The sequence below is a fragment of the Eptesicus fuscus genome, chromosome 6, assembly GCF_027574615.1.
Source record: "Eptesicus fuscus isolate TK198812 chromosome 6, DD_ASM_mEF_20220401, whole genome shotgun sequence".
NCBI classification, from domain to species: Eukaryota; Metazoa; Chordata; class Mammalia; order Chiroptera; family Vespertilionidae; genus Eptesicus; species Eptesicus fuscus.
Genome location: NC_072478.1, coordinates 50479913 through 50493465, shown reverse-complemented (window position 1 = coordinate 50493465; position 13553 = coordinate 50479913). Strand labels below are relative to the sequence as shown.

Below are 13553 nucleotides of genomic sequence, written 5' to 3'. Positions count from 1 at the left end.
TCACCCCCACATCGCTCTGAAGTCCCCACACACAAGGGCAAATGCACAGTCTCCCCCCGATGCCCATGGCCCAGTCTCCTCCACGTGTGTCTCACTGGGGTCTCAGGGTAGGTGGCTCTGGAATGGCACGGGTCCCACATGTCTGATGCATCTTTGGGCTTCTCTCCACCCCTCGTTCAGGACAACCACAACCGGGAGGTACAGGAGCTGAGGCAGCTGCGGCGGCTGCAGGAGCTGGAGCAGAAGCGGCGTTCCTGGGCGACTGGGGAGCTGGTGGGATTCGGCCGGAGCAGCAGTGAGAATGACGTGGAGCAGCTGGGCAAGAAGGGTGCGGAGGACCTGACCCCCTTCCTGCACCGCAGGCCCGTCAGCCCCTCCTGCCGACGCCCCAACACCCGCCGCTCCCGCCTCTCCCTGGGCGCCTCCGCTGACCGGGAGCTGCTGACCTTCCTGGAGAACTCCGTGGGCAGCCCCGAGGAGGCCAACAAATTCAACAGCTTGCCCCGGAGCAGCCCTCGGCAGGCCCGGCCCACGACGGCTTGGAGGGAGTCTGGGGAGCCGAGGGACCAGGGCTCTGGCCACACACACAGACCTCAGGCCTCCGCAGGCCAGGAGGGAGCCCCCGACCCACCCTCAGCTTCCTGTGGCCAGCTCCTCGCCCCCCGGATGGAAGACTCTGCTCCAGTTTTGCTCCGAACTCGGCGTAGCGGGCTCAGCATGCTCCAAAAGAGGAACAGCGAGCCTGTGGGCCTGGCGTCTCCCTGGTCCCCTCCACTCTCGCCACTGGCTCTGGGAATTAAGGAGCATGAGCTGGTGACCGGGCTGGCCCAGTTCGACGTCCAGGGTCCCAAGGACCCAGAGGAGACGCCCCAGCGGAGCCCAACCAACTTCAGTCCAGTGGAGCTGGCGTCTCCGGGGGATGGGAGCCTGCAGCCCCTCGGAGCCGGCACTGGTGCTGGCACTGGTGCTGGCAACGATAGCCTGACGCCTGTGGGTACAGGTGCCCAGGGGAGTCTCAGCGCAGCCCTGCAGGGTGACGGGGCGGCCCCTGACGAGCCCAGCACCAACCCTGAGAACAAAGACCCTGGGCCTCTGTTCTACTTCTCGGATACCACCGACTGCTCGCTGACCTTGGACTGCTCAGAGGAAACCGACTCCAGGCCTGGAGGTGGGGAGCTGGGGGAGGCCGGCCAAGGGGATGGCTCTGTGTCCTCTGGGGCAGGGGAGGCGGGTGGCAGCCAAGTGTCCTCCAACCCGCTCCCCAGCCCCCCTGGGGAGACCCCTGTTCCTGCTTCTGCAAGGAGCGGGCCCAGCTGCAGGGGTGGCCTTTCCAGAGACAGGTCCTCCAAAGGGAAGGAAGTGACCACACCAAAGAGAAACTCCCTCAAAGAGGCGTCCCAGGGAGCCCCCAAGCCTGGGGCTGTCCCGCGAGGCCAGGGGACGGCGCCCAAGCCCGTGCGGACCTTGACCTCCTCGGAGAGCGAGAGCATGCGCAAGGTCGTGCCCATCTCTAGGGCCAGCAGGGGCTCCGCCGGCTGGAAGCAGCCCCCTCGGGAGCCCCCCAGCGGCACCCAGGAGTCGTGGTCACGCCGGAACTCGGTGAAGGGCACCTCGGACACGTCACCCAAGAGGTCCTCGAAGGGGCCTGTGGTGGTCGCCGAGGTGCCCGAGGAGCAGAGGCCGCCGCGAGGGAGGGTCGGCTCCTGCGGCACCCGGCCGGGCAAGGAGCCCGCCCTGCAGCCCAGGGGCTCCCTCAAGAAGCCCAGCGCCAAGCCCCTCCGGAACGTCCCCAGACAGAAACCCGAGGAAAATAAGATCTGCCGCTCCAATTCCCAGGACCCCCAGAGCCCGGGAGAAGAGCCCAAGCCCCCTCCACCAACCCCCAGCGTCCCCCGTGTCCCATCCCAGGTCCCGGGCTTTGCCCGAAACACCGTAGCCTCCTCATCTCGGTTCATGAAAACAGATTCTCTCCCTGTGACCAAGGCCCCCGGCCTCACGCGGACAGTCTCCCAGCGGCAGCTGAGGATGAAGGGTGGCTCTGAGGATGCGGTCCCCAAGGACAGCGGCACTCTGCGACGGGCCAACAGCTCCCGGGCCCCCAAAAAGTGCCCCGAGTCACCAGAGGGTCCCGGTGCCAACCTGGAGGCCTCTCTGAAGGGCAGGGGGACGGGGGAAAGGACCTCCTTCAGGCAGAAAGACTCCGGCCGGACCACCCTGGGGAAAATCCTCAATCCTTTATGGAAGTGATGGGTGCCTGTCCCCCTCACCTCCTGGGCTCATATGCGGACTGACTGCTGTGAAAGGCCAACACCGAAGGACTCTTCTGCATCAAGGGAATCGCCGGGGCCACCTGCTAGTGCTCCCGTCGCTGAAGGCGCACTCTGGGAGGCCTGTGGGCTGCCACCTGCCGTCGAGTCCCCATGCACCCCTGTCCTGGACCGGCACCTCCCGCACACACCCCAAAGTGTGCACAGGCAAACCCTCTACGCCAAAACAAAGACTCGAGCGTGAGAGATGGCATTCTTATGCAACAAGTAAACAAGGAATTTTGGCCAGTTTTTAGACATCAGAGGCTTATTTTTCAATATAAAAATTCAGTGTTTGAGTTGGTTCCTTTTGCAGAGTGAATGGGGGGAAAAAAGACGGAAGAAAAACTGCTTTGTATGAAGATGTTTTCATCTTCCTGTGTCCCCTGGCCCCAGGTTCCACCTGCCTGCACGCCGGCCATTGCTGGCAACTGGGCTTCGCCATGAGCCCTGGGCGTCCTGTGGTTGCACCGAGTCCTTGAGACTCTTCCTGGCTCACCTCCCCCTGCCTGACTGGGGATGAGGGTTTGCGTGTGAGCAGGAGGGAAAGTGAAACTGGTGGGCGGGGGACCGGCTCCTGTGGCTCCGTGTGCGCGCCGTGGGCAGCAGGATGGGCATTTTGGGGGCCCGTGGCGGCAGGAAGAGCCTCCCTACAGATGGGTGGCAGGCAGCCCCTGGGAGAATGCTGGGTCTTCCAGGACTTAGAAGTGCCATATTTTCATGGGAAGTCATGGGGGCTGTTCAGCAGATCACACCTCTCCCATCCCATGTTTTCGCATTTGTGTTTCTGTTGTACAACTGAGTGAAGGCTGCTATGACTTGTGTTCGCTCTGGTTACAGGTGAGGACAAACCTTTCTGTCTCCCAGTCTTTCTTCTCCCTCTTCTCTTTGCTCCCAGCCCTTCTTTGCTCATGTGACCTGGAGCCTGGAGTATCTCTCTCTATATCTATCTATCTCTATCTCAACAATAATATTTTTAAATGTTGATATCTATTCTTTGGTACAGTGGTTTTGAAATCCTGAGAAAAACCAAACCAAGTTTTTAAAATTAGAATTTTAAAAAAATAACTGTTAGAAGAATTTAGATCATCAGGGAAAATTTGGAATAAAGGCCTCCATTCAGAAGAAAGGTGGGTGCGGGGGGACACTTTTTTCTACCCGGTTCCCACTTCACTATTTCCCTCTGAGACCACTTGGGAAATGGGGGAATTCTTGAAACTTTTTTGTTTTTAAAAAATTGGCCCTCCCCCCCATTTTTGGTCACTTATTAGTGAAACCTCATTTCAGATCCAACAGAGGTAGACGGATTTAGGCAAATAAGATGTGTTACAGTCTCCCTCCCATACAATTTTGCCTCCCAACCAAATTAATTGGAAACTTGACTTCGATGAGTCCGCTAAATTAAAAGGGTAAACTTTATGGTAGAAGAAGTTAGGCACCTGACCACAAAACCTCTTACAGAAATAGCCCCGAGTAGGTATTTCCGGGGCTCCACAGAGATGGTTAATGGGAATCCTGAGCTGTTTCTCACCATCTCAAAAAACCTGAGAAATCATATATTTAACCATGCAGACAACAGCGGTCAAAACATAGGGCCCATGGGTGGATGGGAAATGGATGAAAGAGGTCAAAAGTTTGTGGATAGAGAGGGGGTCAGGACTCCTGATGGGACTCTAGGGACCAGGGTTCAAGTCCCTCCCTGTTCCACCGCTGATACTACGTAACTTGGGCAAGCCACTCCCTGTCCCTAAGCCTCTGCTTCCCAGTCTGCAGCAGTGGGGGCATGGCCGCCATAATGGTGTCCAGGGGTCCTTCTAGCTCCAGCAGTCCGAGTCATAAACAACCAGGGACCCAGCTCTGCCCTGGGACCAGCTTCTCAGAACCAACCCCCTGCATCTCTTCAGCAGAGGCCTCCCGCAAAGGCCTGCTCAAAACACCTCCAGAAGGAGTCGTTGCTTTGAAATCCACTAAGCCACTTTCCTGAGGAGTGGTGTTTTATTTTACTTAGCCCTGTGGACAACTTCTGTGTTTGCATCTGTACGAGCAGGTGATCATTCTATTACCTTTTATTGGTAGTACGCTTCGACAAAATAATTTAAGTATATAATGGAGAAATGTAAATAAGTTTCTATATGAAATTGTTTAAGATGAACAATTAAGATGTATTTAAAGGTCCATTTATATGTTGTTTTACGTAACAAGTAGTTAAATAAAGTTCCTGTTTATGGGATTGTGTTTCTTGATGTGCGCGCGCACGTGTGTGTGTGTGTGTGTGTGTGTGTGTGTGTGTGTGTGTGGTGTGTAGAGAGAGAGAGAGAGAGAGAGAGATTCTGGCAGGAGAGGAAGGCAGGATGCAGGAGGTAGGAGAGGGTTGGAATACAAGTCTTGTTCTCAAACGGCTCAAGAGCCAAAGTTAGGCTGTTGGTGTGTTTCCTTAGTAGCACAGAACCTGCATTTAACCAAGGGCCTTGCGCCAGACCTGTGGGAAAGCAGGCATGCAGCTGACAGGCAGGCCATCGGTGGAATGTTCAGCACCTCGTACATGCTCACATTATTCCACGTTTGGGGCCAAGTTTTGTGTAATCTCCATGGGGCCGGCAAGTCTGGATCTGCTGCTGTGTGTCCTCGTGTGTTTTGGCTCAGGACACTATTGGGAAATCACAGCTCACTTCTGAGCTGCCTCAGGAATGAGCAGAGAGGGAGGAAGGCGGGGTTTTATTTCACAGGCAGGGTTGATGCTTCTTTGAAAGGAAAGGCGGGGCGGGGGTGGGGGGGAGGGCGTGTGTGAGACCCACCTCATACCTTGGGGTTCCATATCAGGTGCTAGGCCTGGCTACTCCCCTGCTTTATCTGGAAATGGTTAAAGGAGTGGCCTTGGGTCAGGCACCCATGGGTGAGAGCGTAGATGACGTCTTTGTGAGTTGCTGCTGGCCCTGTGACATTTAGAACCTGGTTTTGCCTGTTAGAGCCTTTTATTTCTGAAGTGAGTCTCAAGCAGTTTTCTTTTTACCCTCTTATTTGAGGGCTGTCACAAGGACGCTGTGGTGCTGTCCTGAAGATAGGTGTTGAGTTCAAAGGGACCGCAGTTTCCTAATCGTTCGTTCCAGATTCTGAATGTTTATGTATTGTGGTGAGAGGCTCTGGAATAATTTGGTAGAACTCTCTTTTTTAAAAAATATATTTTTATTGATTTCAGAGAGGAAGGGGAGAGAGAGAGAAATATCAATGATGAGAGAGAATCATTGATTGGCTGCCCCCTGAACATCCCACACCTGGGATCGAGTCCGCAACCCGGGCATGGGCCCCGACCAGGAATTGAACCGTGACCTCCTGGGTCATGTGTCGACACTCAACCACTGAGTTACACCAGCCGGACAGTTTGGTAGAACTCTTAAGTCAACCTTCCGAGGTGTGCAAATGACCAACTTTTGCCTCTAAGGATGCGGAATCCCCCCACCTCCTCCCATCTGGCAATGATGACGTTTTGCAATTTCACAGAATTTTCTATTGAAACTTAAACTTTATTCTTAATTCTTTATGATACTCTTGCCTTGTGCTCCAGTCTTGCAAATAAAAGAGATTTGTTGTTGTTGTTGATATGTGTCTCCAAACACCCATAAATACCCAATTTGAGTAAGGGGCATTGCATTTGGTTCATAAGTACTTTAAACATTTATTTGTGCCCTGAGCACAAACAGAAAGGGAGACCATGGGTCTGCAAGTCATGCTACTCAGCATCGATGGGCTAACAGTGCTTAGCTGGGACTGACTCTGTGGCAGGGTTGAAAACAACCCAGAGCAACCTCTCCCTGGGCGTTTTTCACCTGCAAATATCTTCCAGTAAAATGTCCTCCGGGCTCCCTGGATCCCTCAGTGAAGATAAAAGCAACATGCCTGCCGTTGAAGATAATGGCTTTTCTGTCTTCCAGGCCAGAGCTCTGCAATGAGGCATTTGGCTTCCTGGTTGGTAGGTAGGAAAATTGGACCCCACTGCAAGAGAGGTCAGGATGCCAAGCAGTCCTCACAATCTTCTCATTCATGGGCCCTTGACTAAGAACCCACCAAGAGCCTGGCACAACCTGCCCGTTGGGCTGTGGTACGGAGATGGCTGAGCCTCTTAATGAGGATGCTGCTTGAGGTCCCTATGGGTGCATTCATGCCCAACCTTTGGAATCTGGGCCTGGGCTTTGCCCCAAACTCCTCAGAGACATTCAAGGGCTGAGTCATCCAAGCACTCCCTAACTCACAGGCAGATGATGTTCCCCAAGTTTGCTTAAATCAGATATGAGTTCAGAGTCACTTTCCCAGAGCAACGATGTCAGGCATTACAGGTAGGTTTCCACAACAGTCTATTGTCCGCCCGTGGGTGGACTGTGGCACCGACGTTTCCATAGACGTGAACCTCCCTTGTGGCCGAGTCCCTCAGGAAAACACCAGGGTGCCAGGAGCATTCCTCCCCTCCTTCAGGACATCAGGTAGAGGCTACAGCACTGCAGCCTGAGCACCAGCAATGTCCCCTGTCCACTGCTGGATAAGAAAAGGCCTCGCCACTCTGGAGGTCAGACACGGGCTCCCATCTCCTAGGCCACCTCCGGTGAATGCAGGCCATGTTTCTACCAGAGACTTCCTGCTGTCTGTGCTTCCTCACAACACACCCACCGGCCCAGCAGAAAGGCGTACACCCTCTGCTTTCAACTGTCCAGGACGGAGGCGGGACTAACCACACTCCCTTGGCCTCCAGATAATCAGGGGGAAGAGGACCGGGTTGTGTGTGTATGTATTTGGGGGGGAGGGTAGTAGAGGAGGGCTGCCTGTGGAGCTAAGGCCATGGCCTCATGAGCCAAGGACAACTGGGAGCTGGGTCAGTGGACCACTTCAATGGGAGCTGGACGTTCGCTGCCCGTGGGGAGCTCTCCGAGGTGCCCCCCAGACTTCTGAAAGCATGGGAGCATCTAACAGCCCCCACTTTCCCACAGTGGGATGGACTCCAGTGTGTAACGGAATCACCCACATTTCAGGTGGATGATTCCCAGCCCTAAACCAAGTCAGAATCTGGTAGGGCCCCCCAAATTTGCATTTTAGGTAACTCCCCAGTGGTTCCTTTTTCAGCCTGCTGTTGAGAACCAGTGGGCTGGAGCAAGGCCAGAGGCTGGGGTTCTGATGTGGGGCTGTGGGCTGTTCTCAGGCCCGAGCCCCTCTCCAAGCCTGTCAGGCCACCCAGTGTCTCCTGGACAAGCAAGGCAGAGACCGGCTCTGACCTCAGCGCCGGGTCCGGTGGAGAGCTGCCTCCTTGGACCCTGAGCAGGTGGTCTAACTTGCATCTTAAAACAGGAGTGCCTCCAGTTTATACGCTTGGCCACTCCCCTGAGCCTGCAGTTCTGGGTGATGTAGCATCCGAGCTGAAGAACAATGGCACCAGTGGGACATAGGAAGTGACACTTCATGAGACTTGCCATGACTGCCCTTTCGGAAGATGGCAGTTCGGTATTTATGAAGCAATTTGCTAAGTGCTGATCAATGTCACACACATCTGAGTGTCCGTGTTCAGATTTTGTCAGCAAAGCTGCTCTTAGAAGCCTTGTTCCCTGGGTTTCCAGGGCCTCCGCCAGCATGACTTCAGCTTGGTTCTCAGGAGCGTTGCCTAGAGGCAGCGGTTCCTTCTCCCTGTGTGTCCTGGGGCCAGGCAGGCCAGCATCTGTGCTGACCTCACCCGTTAGGAAGGGGGTGGGGCGCAGCTCTCCAGGGTGCTGACTCAGTGCAGGCCGGGAGCAGTGCGCAGCTCACGTGCTGCATTCAAACTACGGGCAGAAGAAGGGACGCTGGCAGGACCCTCCTACCCCCACCCTCATTGAGAGTGAAGTGTGTCCAGGAAGGAGGACTGGGCCCTGGTGCTTTCCAAAGCTGTCAGCGCGGATTAATCTACCTCTCACCACTTCGGGCCGCAAACTGCTCTGCATCAGACAGAGAAAGTTGCTGAGAGAATCTGGACCAGTCTTACCACTTTTAGGGACAGCCATCTTGCCGGTTTGGGCAGGTGCCATAGAGGGGTTTGAGCTGTATTTGGATTCACACGATGGTTCAGCTCTGGAAGTTACCCCGGCAGAAAGAACAGTGTCTCCATTCAGCTGTGGCTGAACGGAGACGTCAGCCTCCCTGGTCAGCTGTATTTTCCTCTTTCCCAGGGCACCAGTGGTTCCCACCAGCTGACTCATCCCAGGGAGGAGAGGGAAGAGGAGGGCTGCCTCCAGGGCAGGTTTCTTCCGCCAATGAGAGGCAGACAGCAGAGTGTCCTCCCCACCCCCACAGGGCCTCCTACTCCCAAGTTCAGGTTTGACTCCAATACAATAGGAAGTAAGTCCCTAGATAAGCACCTGGACAAGATGCCCAGTGCTCTCAGCTCTTTCCCAAGCCCCTGCTTTTCTCAACCAGCTCATAATGGGTTAAACTCTGACTAGCCATTTTCTCCCAAGAAACTCACAGCTTTGCAGACAGTTATTCAGCACACACCCACCATCCCAGTGGCCCAGAACTTGTCATTCCCACTTTTCAATGGAGAGATTCATTCTGGGAGAGGCGAAAGGGAAGCGTGTGAGCTGGTGGTCTCCCGTGGCTGCCCAAAGCACCATTTTGGCCATACTCATGGAGCCATAGCACCCAACGTGAGGCCAGCTGTTCAGTCCACATCTGTCCAGTCCTCTGCCCGGGACACCTTACAGGACGAACCTTGATGAGCTGGAGCATGATGGAGAAGAAGGACCGGGACAGCCAAGACCTGCGCACCAGGCGTGCGGATGAAGCTGCCAAGGCGGTTTAAACTGTAAAAGGACAATAAAAACCTGGTGATGAGATTACTCTTACTCTGTGCTGTTCCAAACCAAATGGAAGTAAATCGCCAGGGACAGGAGGAGTTCACTCCAAAGCTACTTGTCTATCTCCTTGGAGGACTCTGGACCTGGGAAATGGTAACTGGGTATATTCCCAGGGAGGTGTTGGAGAAATGGATGGGCTGGGTGCCTGACCTCCACTGGCAGCTAGGCCACTTCCTGCTCTGCCATCTATTAGCCATGTGATCTTGGGCAAGGTGCTTCCTACCTCTGCTGGGAATCATAGCCTTGTGTATCTTTGAACAGTCCTGAGGGTTAGATGACTATGTTAAGACAGTGTAAGTATTTGCCATTTATCACTATTCTGGGTCAGAGCCCTACCTGGCAACTTCTCAGGGCAGTGGGTCCTCACCTGAACTCTGTCCCTATCTGGCTGTGTGACCTTGGACAAGTCACTGAACCCAGCTTTGCCTCTATTTCTGCTTCCTCTTTCAGCGGCATAAGCAAGCCTGGGCTCCATGACAACTGACAGCACCTACATGGCCAGGTTGCATCTAATTTATTGGGTCTATAAAATGCATTTGCTCCCAAGGCCCATGATCTCACCCTCAAGGTCAAAGTCTGCAGAGGGTTCCCTCTCATCCCGACTCCTGATGTCCCTTCTCTGGGAATATGTTTGCCCAGCATGTCTATGAAGGGAAGGCGTTCTCTACACAGCAGACTGCTAGTTCAGGGAAAGGCCAGGGGAACACACTGTACCTGGAGTCTCCTTCAAGGTCAACAGAGGCCCGCCCAAGAAAGAGGAGAGGGAGGCTCTGTCTCCACAGCCCAGTGGACTCCTTCCTGACTCCCCATGAGACCACCGACCACCTGCTTCACTGTGGTCACCTGGGGGGGCGGGGGCTTCTGCCCGCAGAAAACCTGTCATCCTGGCTGCAAGGAAGGCAAGACAGAAAAAGGAGGCCACCAGATGTTGAGAACAGAGAGGAGACCTCCTCATCTGGCCGGCTGGCCCTGGGCCAGTTATACATCCTTTTAAATGTCTGCTTCCTCATTCCTCCAGAGGAGGTGGGCTCCAGGCCCTCCGTGTTGCTGTCACGGCTGAGGTTCTTTGATTCTAATAGTACGGTTCTTGGGTTCTTGGTGAGAGTCTTAGGGGTATTGGGGCCACGTCGTAGTTCACCCCTTCTGCTCCATTGGCTCACATAGTACATCAGTGGCCTCACCCATCTCCTCAGAAGGGGCTCAAGGAGCCTGGCCATCACTGGACTTCGGGGTTGCCCTGCAGGGTCTTTCTGAGCAACTGATGGGGGAGAGGTGGGCTTTGGAGCCAGACAGACTTGTTTCAAACCCCAGCTCTGCTAACTGGGTCACCTTGGAAAGTCACTCCTTATCTGAGTCTCAGTTTCTCATCTGTAAAGTGGGGGAAATTAAGCCTACCTTTGGGGGTTGTTATTTTAAAATGGGAGATATAACTGTGCATAGAAGGTGCTCAATGAATGGTAATTGGATTTGTGAGGAAAGTCTGTGACAATCGGATTTGTGAGGAATATTCCCTGTGACAATTGGCTGGGGCTCTGTTTCTGATGAGCACACGTGAGAAAAATGGTGGGTAGTCAAACAGGTTTATACCTGCCTTTCATCACCATGCGATCATCAGGTGACAAGCCACACGATAAGAGAACTATGGCTTATCAGATGGCTCTAAAGGAATTTCTAAAAGAGAAATTCTAGAGTGATGTAGGCATGCCCGATCATTGCATCTCACATGTGGCTACAATGTTTGGCTGTTTCCCACAAGCCAATACATTATTAAGGTGCTGGGATTGCTCACCATTGAGGCCTCTTGGAGGGAAATACCAGGAGCTTGTCCCGGGCGCCTATATCATGGCTCAAGCCTGTGCCCTCCCAGCAAGACCCAGGTGTCCCAGCAGACAGCTGCAGCCTGTGGCACGAGGCCCACAGATGTCAGGTGGCTCAGGGCAAGCTGGCCTAGCAGCCGGGTCTCTGCTGGCCCTGGGAGACCCCGAGACTATGCAAGTCACTTAGGTTTCCTTGTACGTCAGCAGCCCCAGGACGGGAATATTGCCTGTCACCTGCCTGTCCCACTAGAAAGCAGTGGGGTCAAGGGAACTCATATTTTAAGGGGGCTTTTATCAACTATGGACCCTGTAGCTTATGGGGTTGAAACAGGGGGGACCCGACTCCTCTGTGCTGTCAGAAGTCAGCACAGTGGCGACCCTTGGAGGGAGATCAGTGATCTGAAAAGGTTTCTGGGGTCTGGGAATGTTCTGCCATTTGCTCAGGGTATTGATTGCGTGGGTAGGTGGAATCCTTACGGTATATGCAGTTTGCCCTGCGCATGTGTGTTGTCCTGTACTAAAAGCTGGCCACTCGGGACATAAGGGGCACTACTGAAGCAAGTCCATCTCGAAGGCTGCTCCTACAAGAGGCTCACACTTATTGTTCATCCCTGTCTCTCAGCATTGCTGCCATAAACCTCCACCAGTTTTCTTGTCAGTAGTTTTATGGGTCTGTGGGATCCAGCAAAACTGTTGACATCACCACATTGTACCCACACTGTGCAGGGGCTTGTGAACACGCCACGGGCAGAGCGAATGCTGAACGGGCTGTGGGAAAGACGGGTCCTTTTCAAAAAAGCTCCTCCTGTCCTTCCTCCAAACGGGATTCGCTCCCATTAAAGCCGTGTCCAGGCCTGGCACTTACCTACCCACGTGAGTCGATGAGCTCATCTGAGCTTCGAGGCTGTTGTCCTGGAAAGAGAAGAAAACACTGAACAACAAAGAAAGTAGTACCTGAGCTTCCCGGCTCGTGTTGAGGTTTTCACCTTGAACTCTATGAAGGGAAGGCCAGGTGACGTCAGTGCATTGTTTCAGACTGGGCGCCCATGTGCTAACATAGACATGGCCAAGCCCTTTAAACAAACACTGGGAGGTGGTTGGGTTGAGCAGTCAGAAAATAGAACCAGATAGAGAGTGGATACTAGAGTGCCAGCTGGGGGCTAGAACCTGCACCTTGCCACCAAGGAGCTGTGCAACTGGAGCCATTTACATGCCCTCTCGGGGCCTTGGGCTTCTCAACCGCAAAGTGGGGAGTTGGGTTGGAATAACTCCAGTGGCCCCTGAAAAAACGGAATGAAATCACCGTGCCCACGTGATGCATCCTCAGTCAGGGTTTTTACTGGTGGGTTGGTTTTTACTGTCTTGTCTGTGTTGGGCCATAGGAGCAGAGAAGAAAGCTGACCGTGCCCAGTTCTTGTCACAGCATTATCATTAGTCTGTGCAAAGCCCCTTCAGGTCGGATATTATTTTATTCCCTCCCCCCCCCCCCATCTCTAATCTCCATTTCTACTCCCCCTGTCCTCAGTAGGCACCCACCATAATGTATTTGATAACTATTCTAGATATGTGTGTGTCTACATGTAAATATGTCCTTTTAAAATATGTAGCCTTGTTTTAGAGTGTATTTTTTAATTTACATAAATGACCACATTCTATGAATCCCATTCGGTTTCTTCACTCCATACTGTATCTTATGATCCTCTCATGTTTCTCGGTGTGCGTCTAGCTTGTTAATTCTCACTGATGCACAGCATTCCTTAGAATGTGGCTACCACAGTGTTCACAACCATTCCCCTATTGATGGACGCCTAGGCTAGTCATACATGTCACACACATGGGCACCACAGTGAACATTCCCACACACATCCCCTTAAGCACCGCAGAGAGGGTTTCCCCGGAACTGCCACCACAGCCAAGGTAGGTCTAGTCACTGCCGTCACCAGGTCAGCCAGATTGCAAGGGGGCGGGGGCGGGGGCAGCAGCTGGGAAGGCGGGGCCTGGAGAAGGGCCTGCTGAACAAGAACGCTGTTTGGCTGGGTTGTCTGGCGCCGGCTGTAGATTCTTTTCTCTGGGGAAGGCACATCTTTCATTGATTAGCTCAGATTCCGAGAGACACGTATCCCCTTCCGTTGCAGGCCACACAATGGCTTCTAATTAAATGTGACTTGATTTACTATCTGATACCTTCTCTCCTCCTAGCGTGCAAGTTCTCCAGGGGCAGGCCGGGTACATCCCTCCCTCATAGTTGTATTATGCTGCAGGCCTAAGACAGAGCTAATCCAGTGGGTGCCCGGCAGACAGCCATTGGAGTTACCCATCAGTGAGTGAGCTTGGGCTGAGAGGAACAGGAACAAAGCCTCAGCAGGGCCAGGACTAAGGTGAAGAAGGGAAGGTGCTGGGGGCCCAGCCCTTAAGGAGGCCTCGCCCTCAGGGGCTGCCCTGCACAGCACAACCTGCGATCAGAGTCCCTGGCCTTATCCTAGACCCTGCTCTCATCTCAGGAACATTCGCCTTAGAGAGCTTTTGACCTCGAGTTTAGCATCGAACCTAGCACCTCCCTC

The 13553-nt window shown here is 53.9% G+C and overlaps 1 protein-coding gene across 2 annotated transcripts in view; it reads left to right on the top strand.

Annotated features, from left to right (window-relative positions):
* FHDC1 (FH2 domain containing 1) overlaps window positions 1-4522 on the top strand; it is a 38902-nt gene extending 34380 nt beyond the window's left edge. For both annotated transcript variants that reach the window (XM_008144096.3, XM_054717680.1), the window contains exon 12: window positions 181-4522. In XM_008144096.3, the coding sequence (XP_008142318.2) occupies window positions 181-2247 (2067 nt within the window). In that variant the 3' untranslated portion in view covers window positions 2248-4522. The remainder of the gene's footprint in view (window positions 1-180) is intronic.
* The last annotated feature ends 9031 nt before the right edge of the window (window positions 4523-13553 follow it).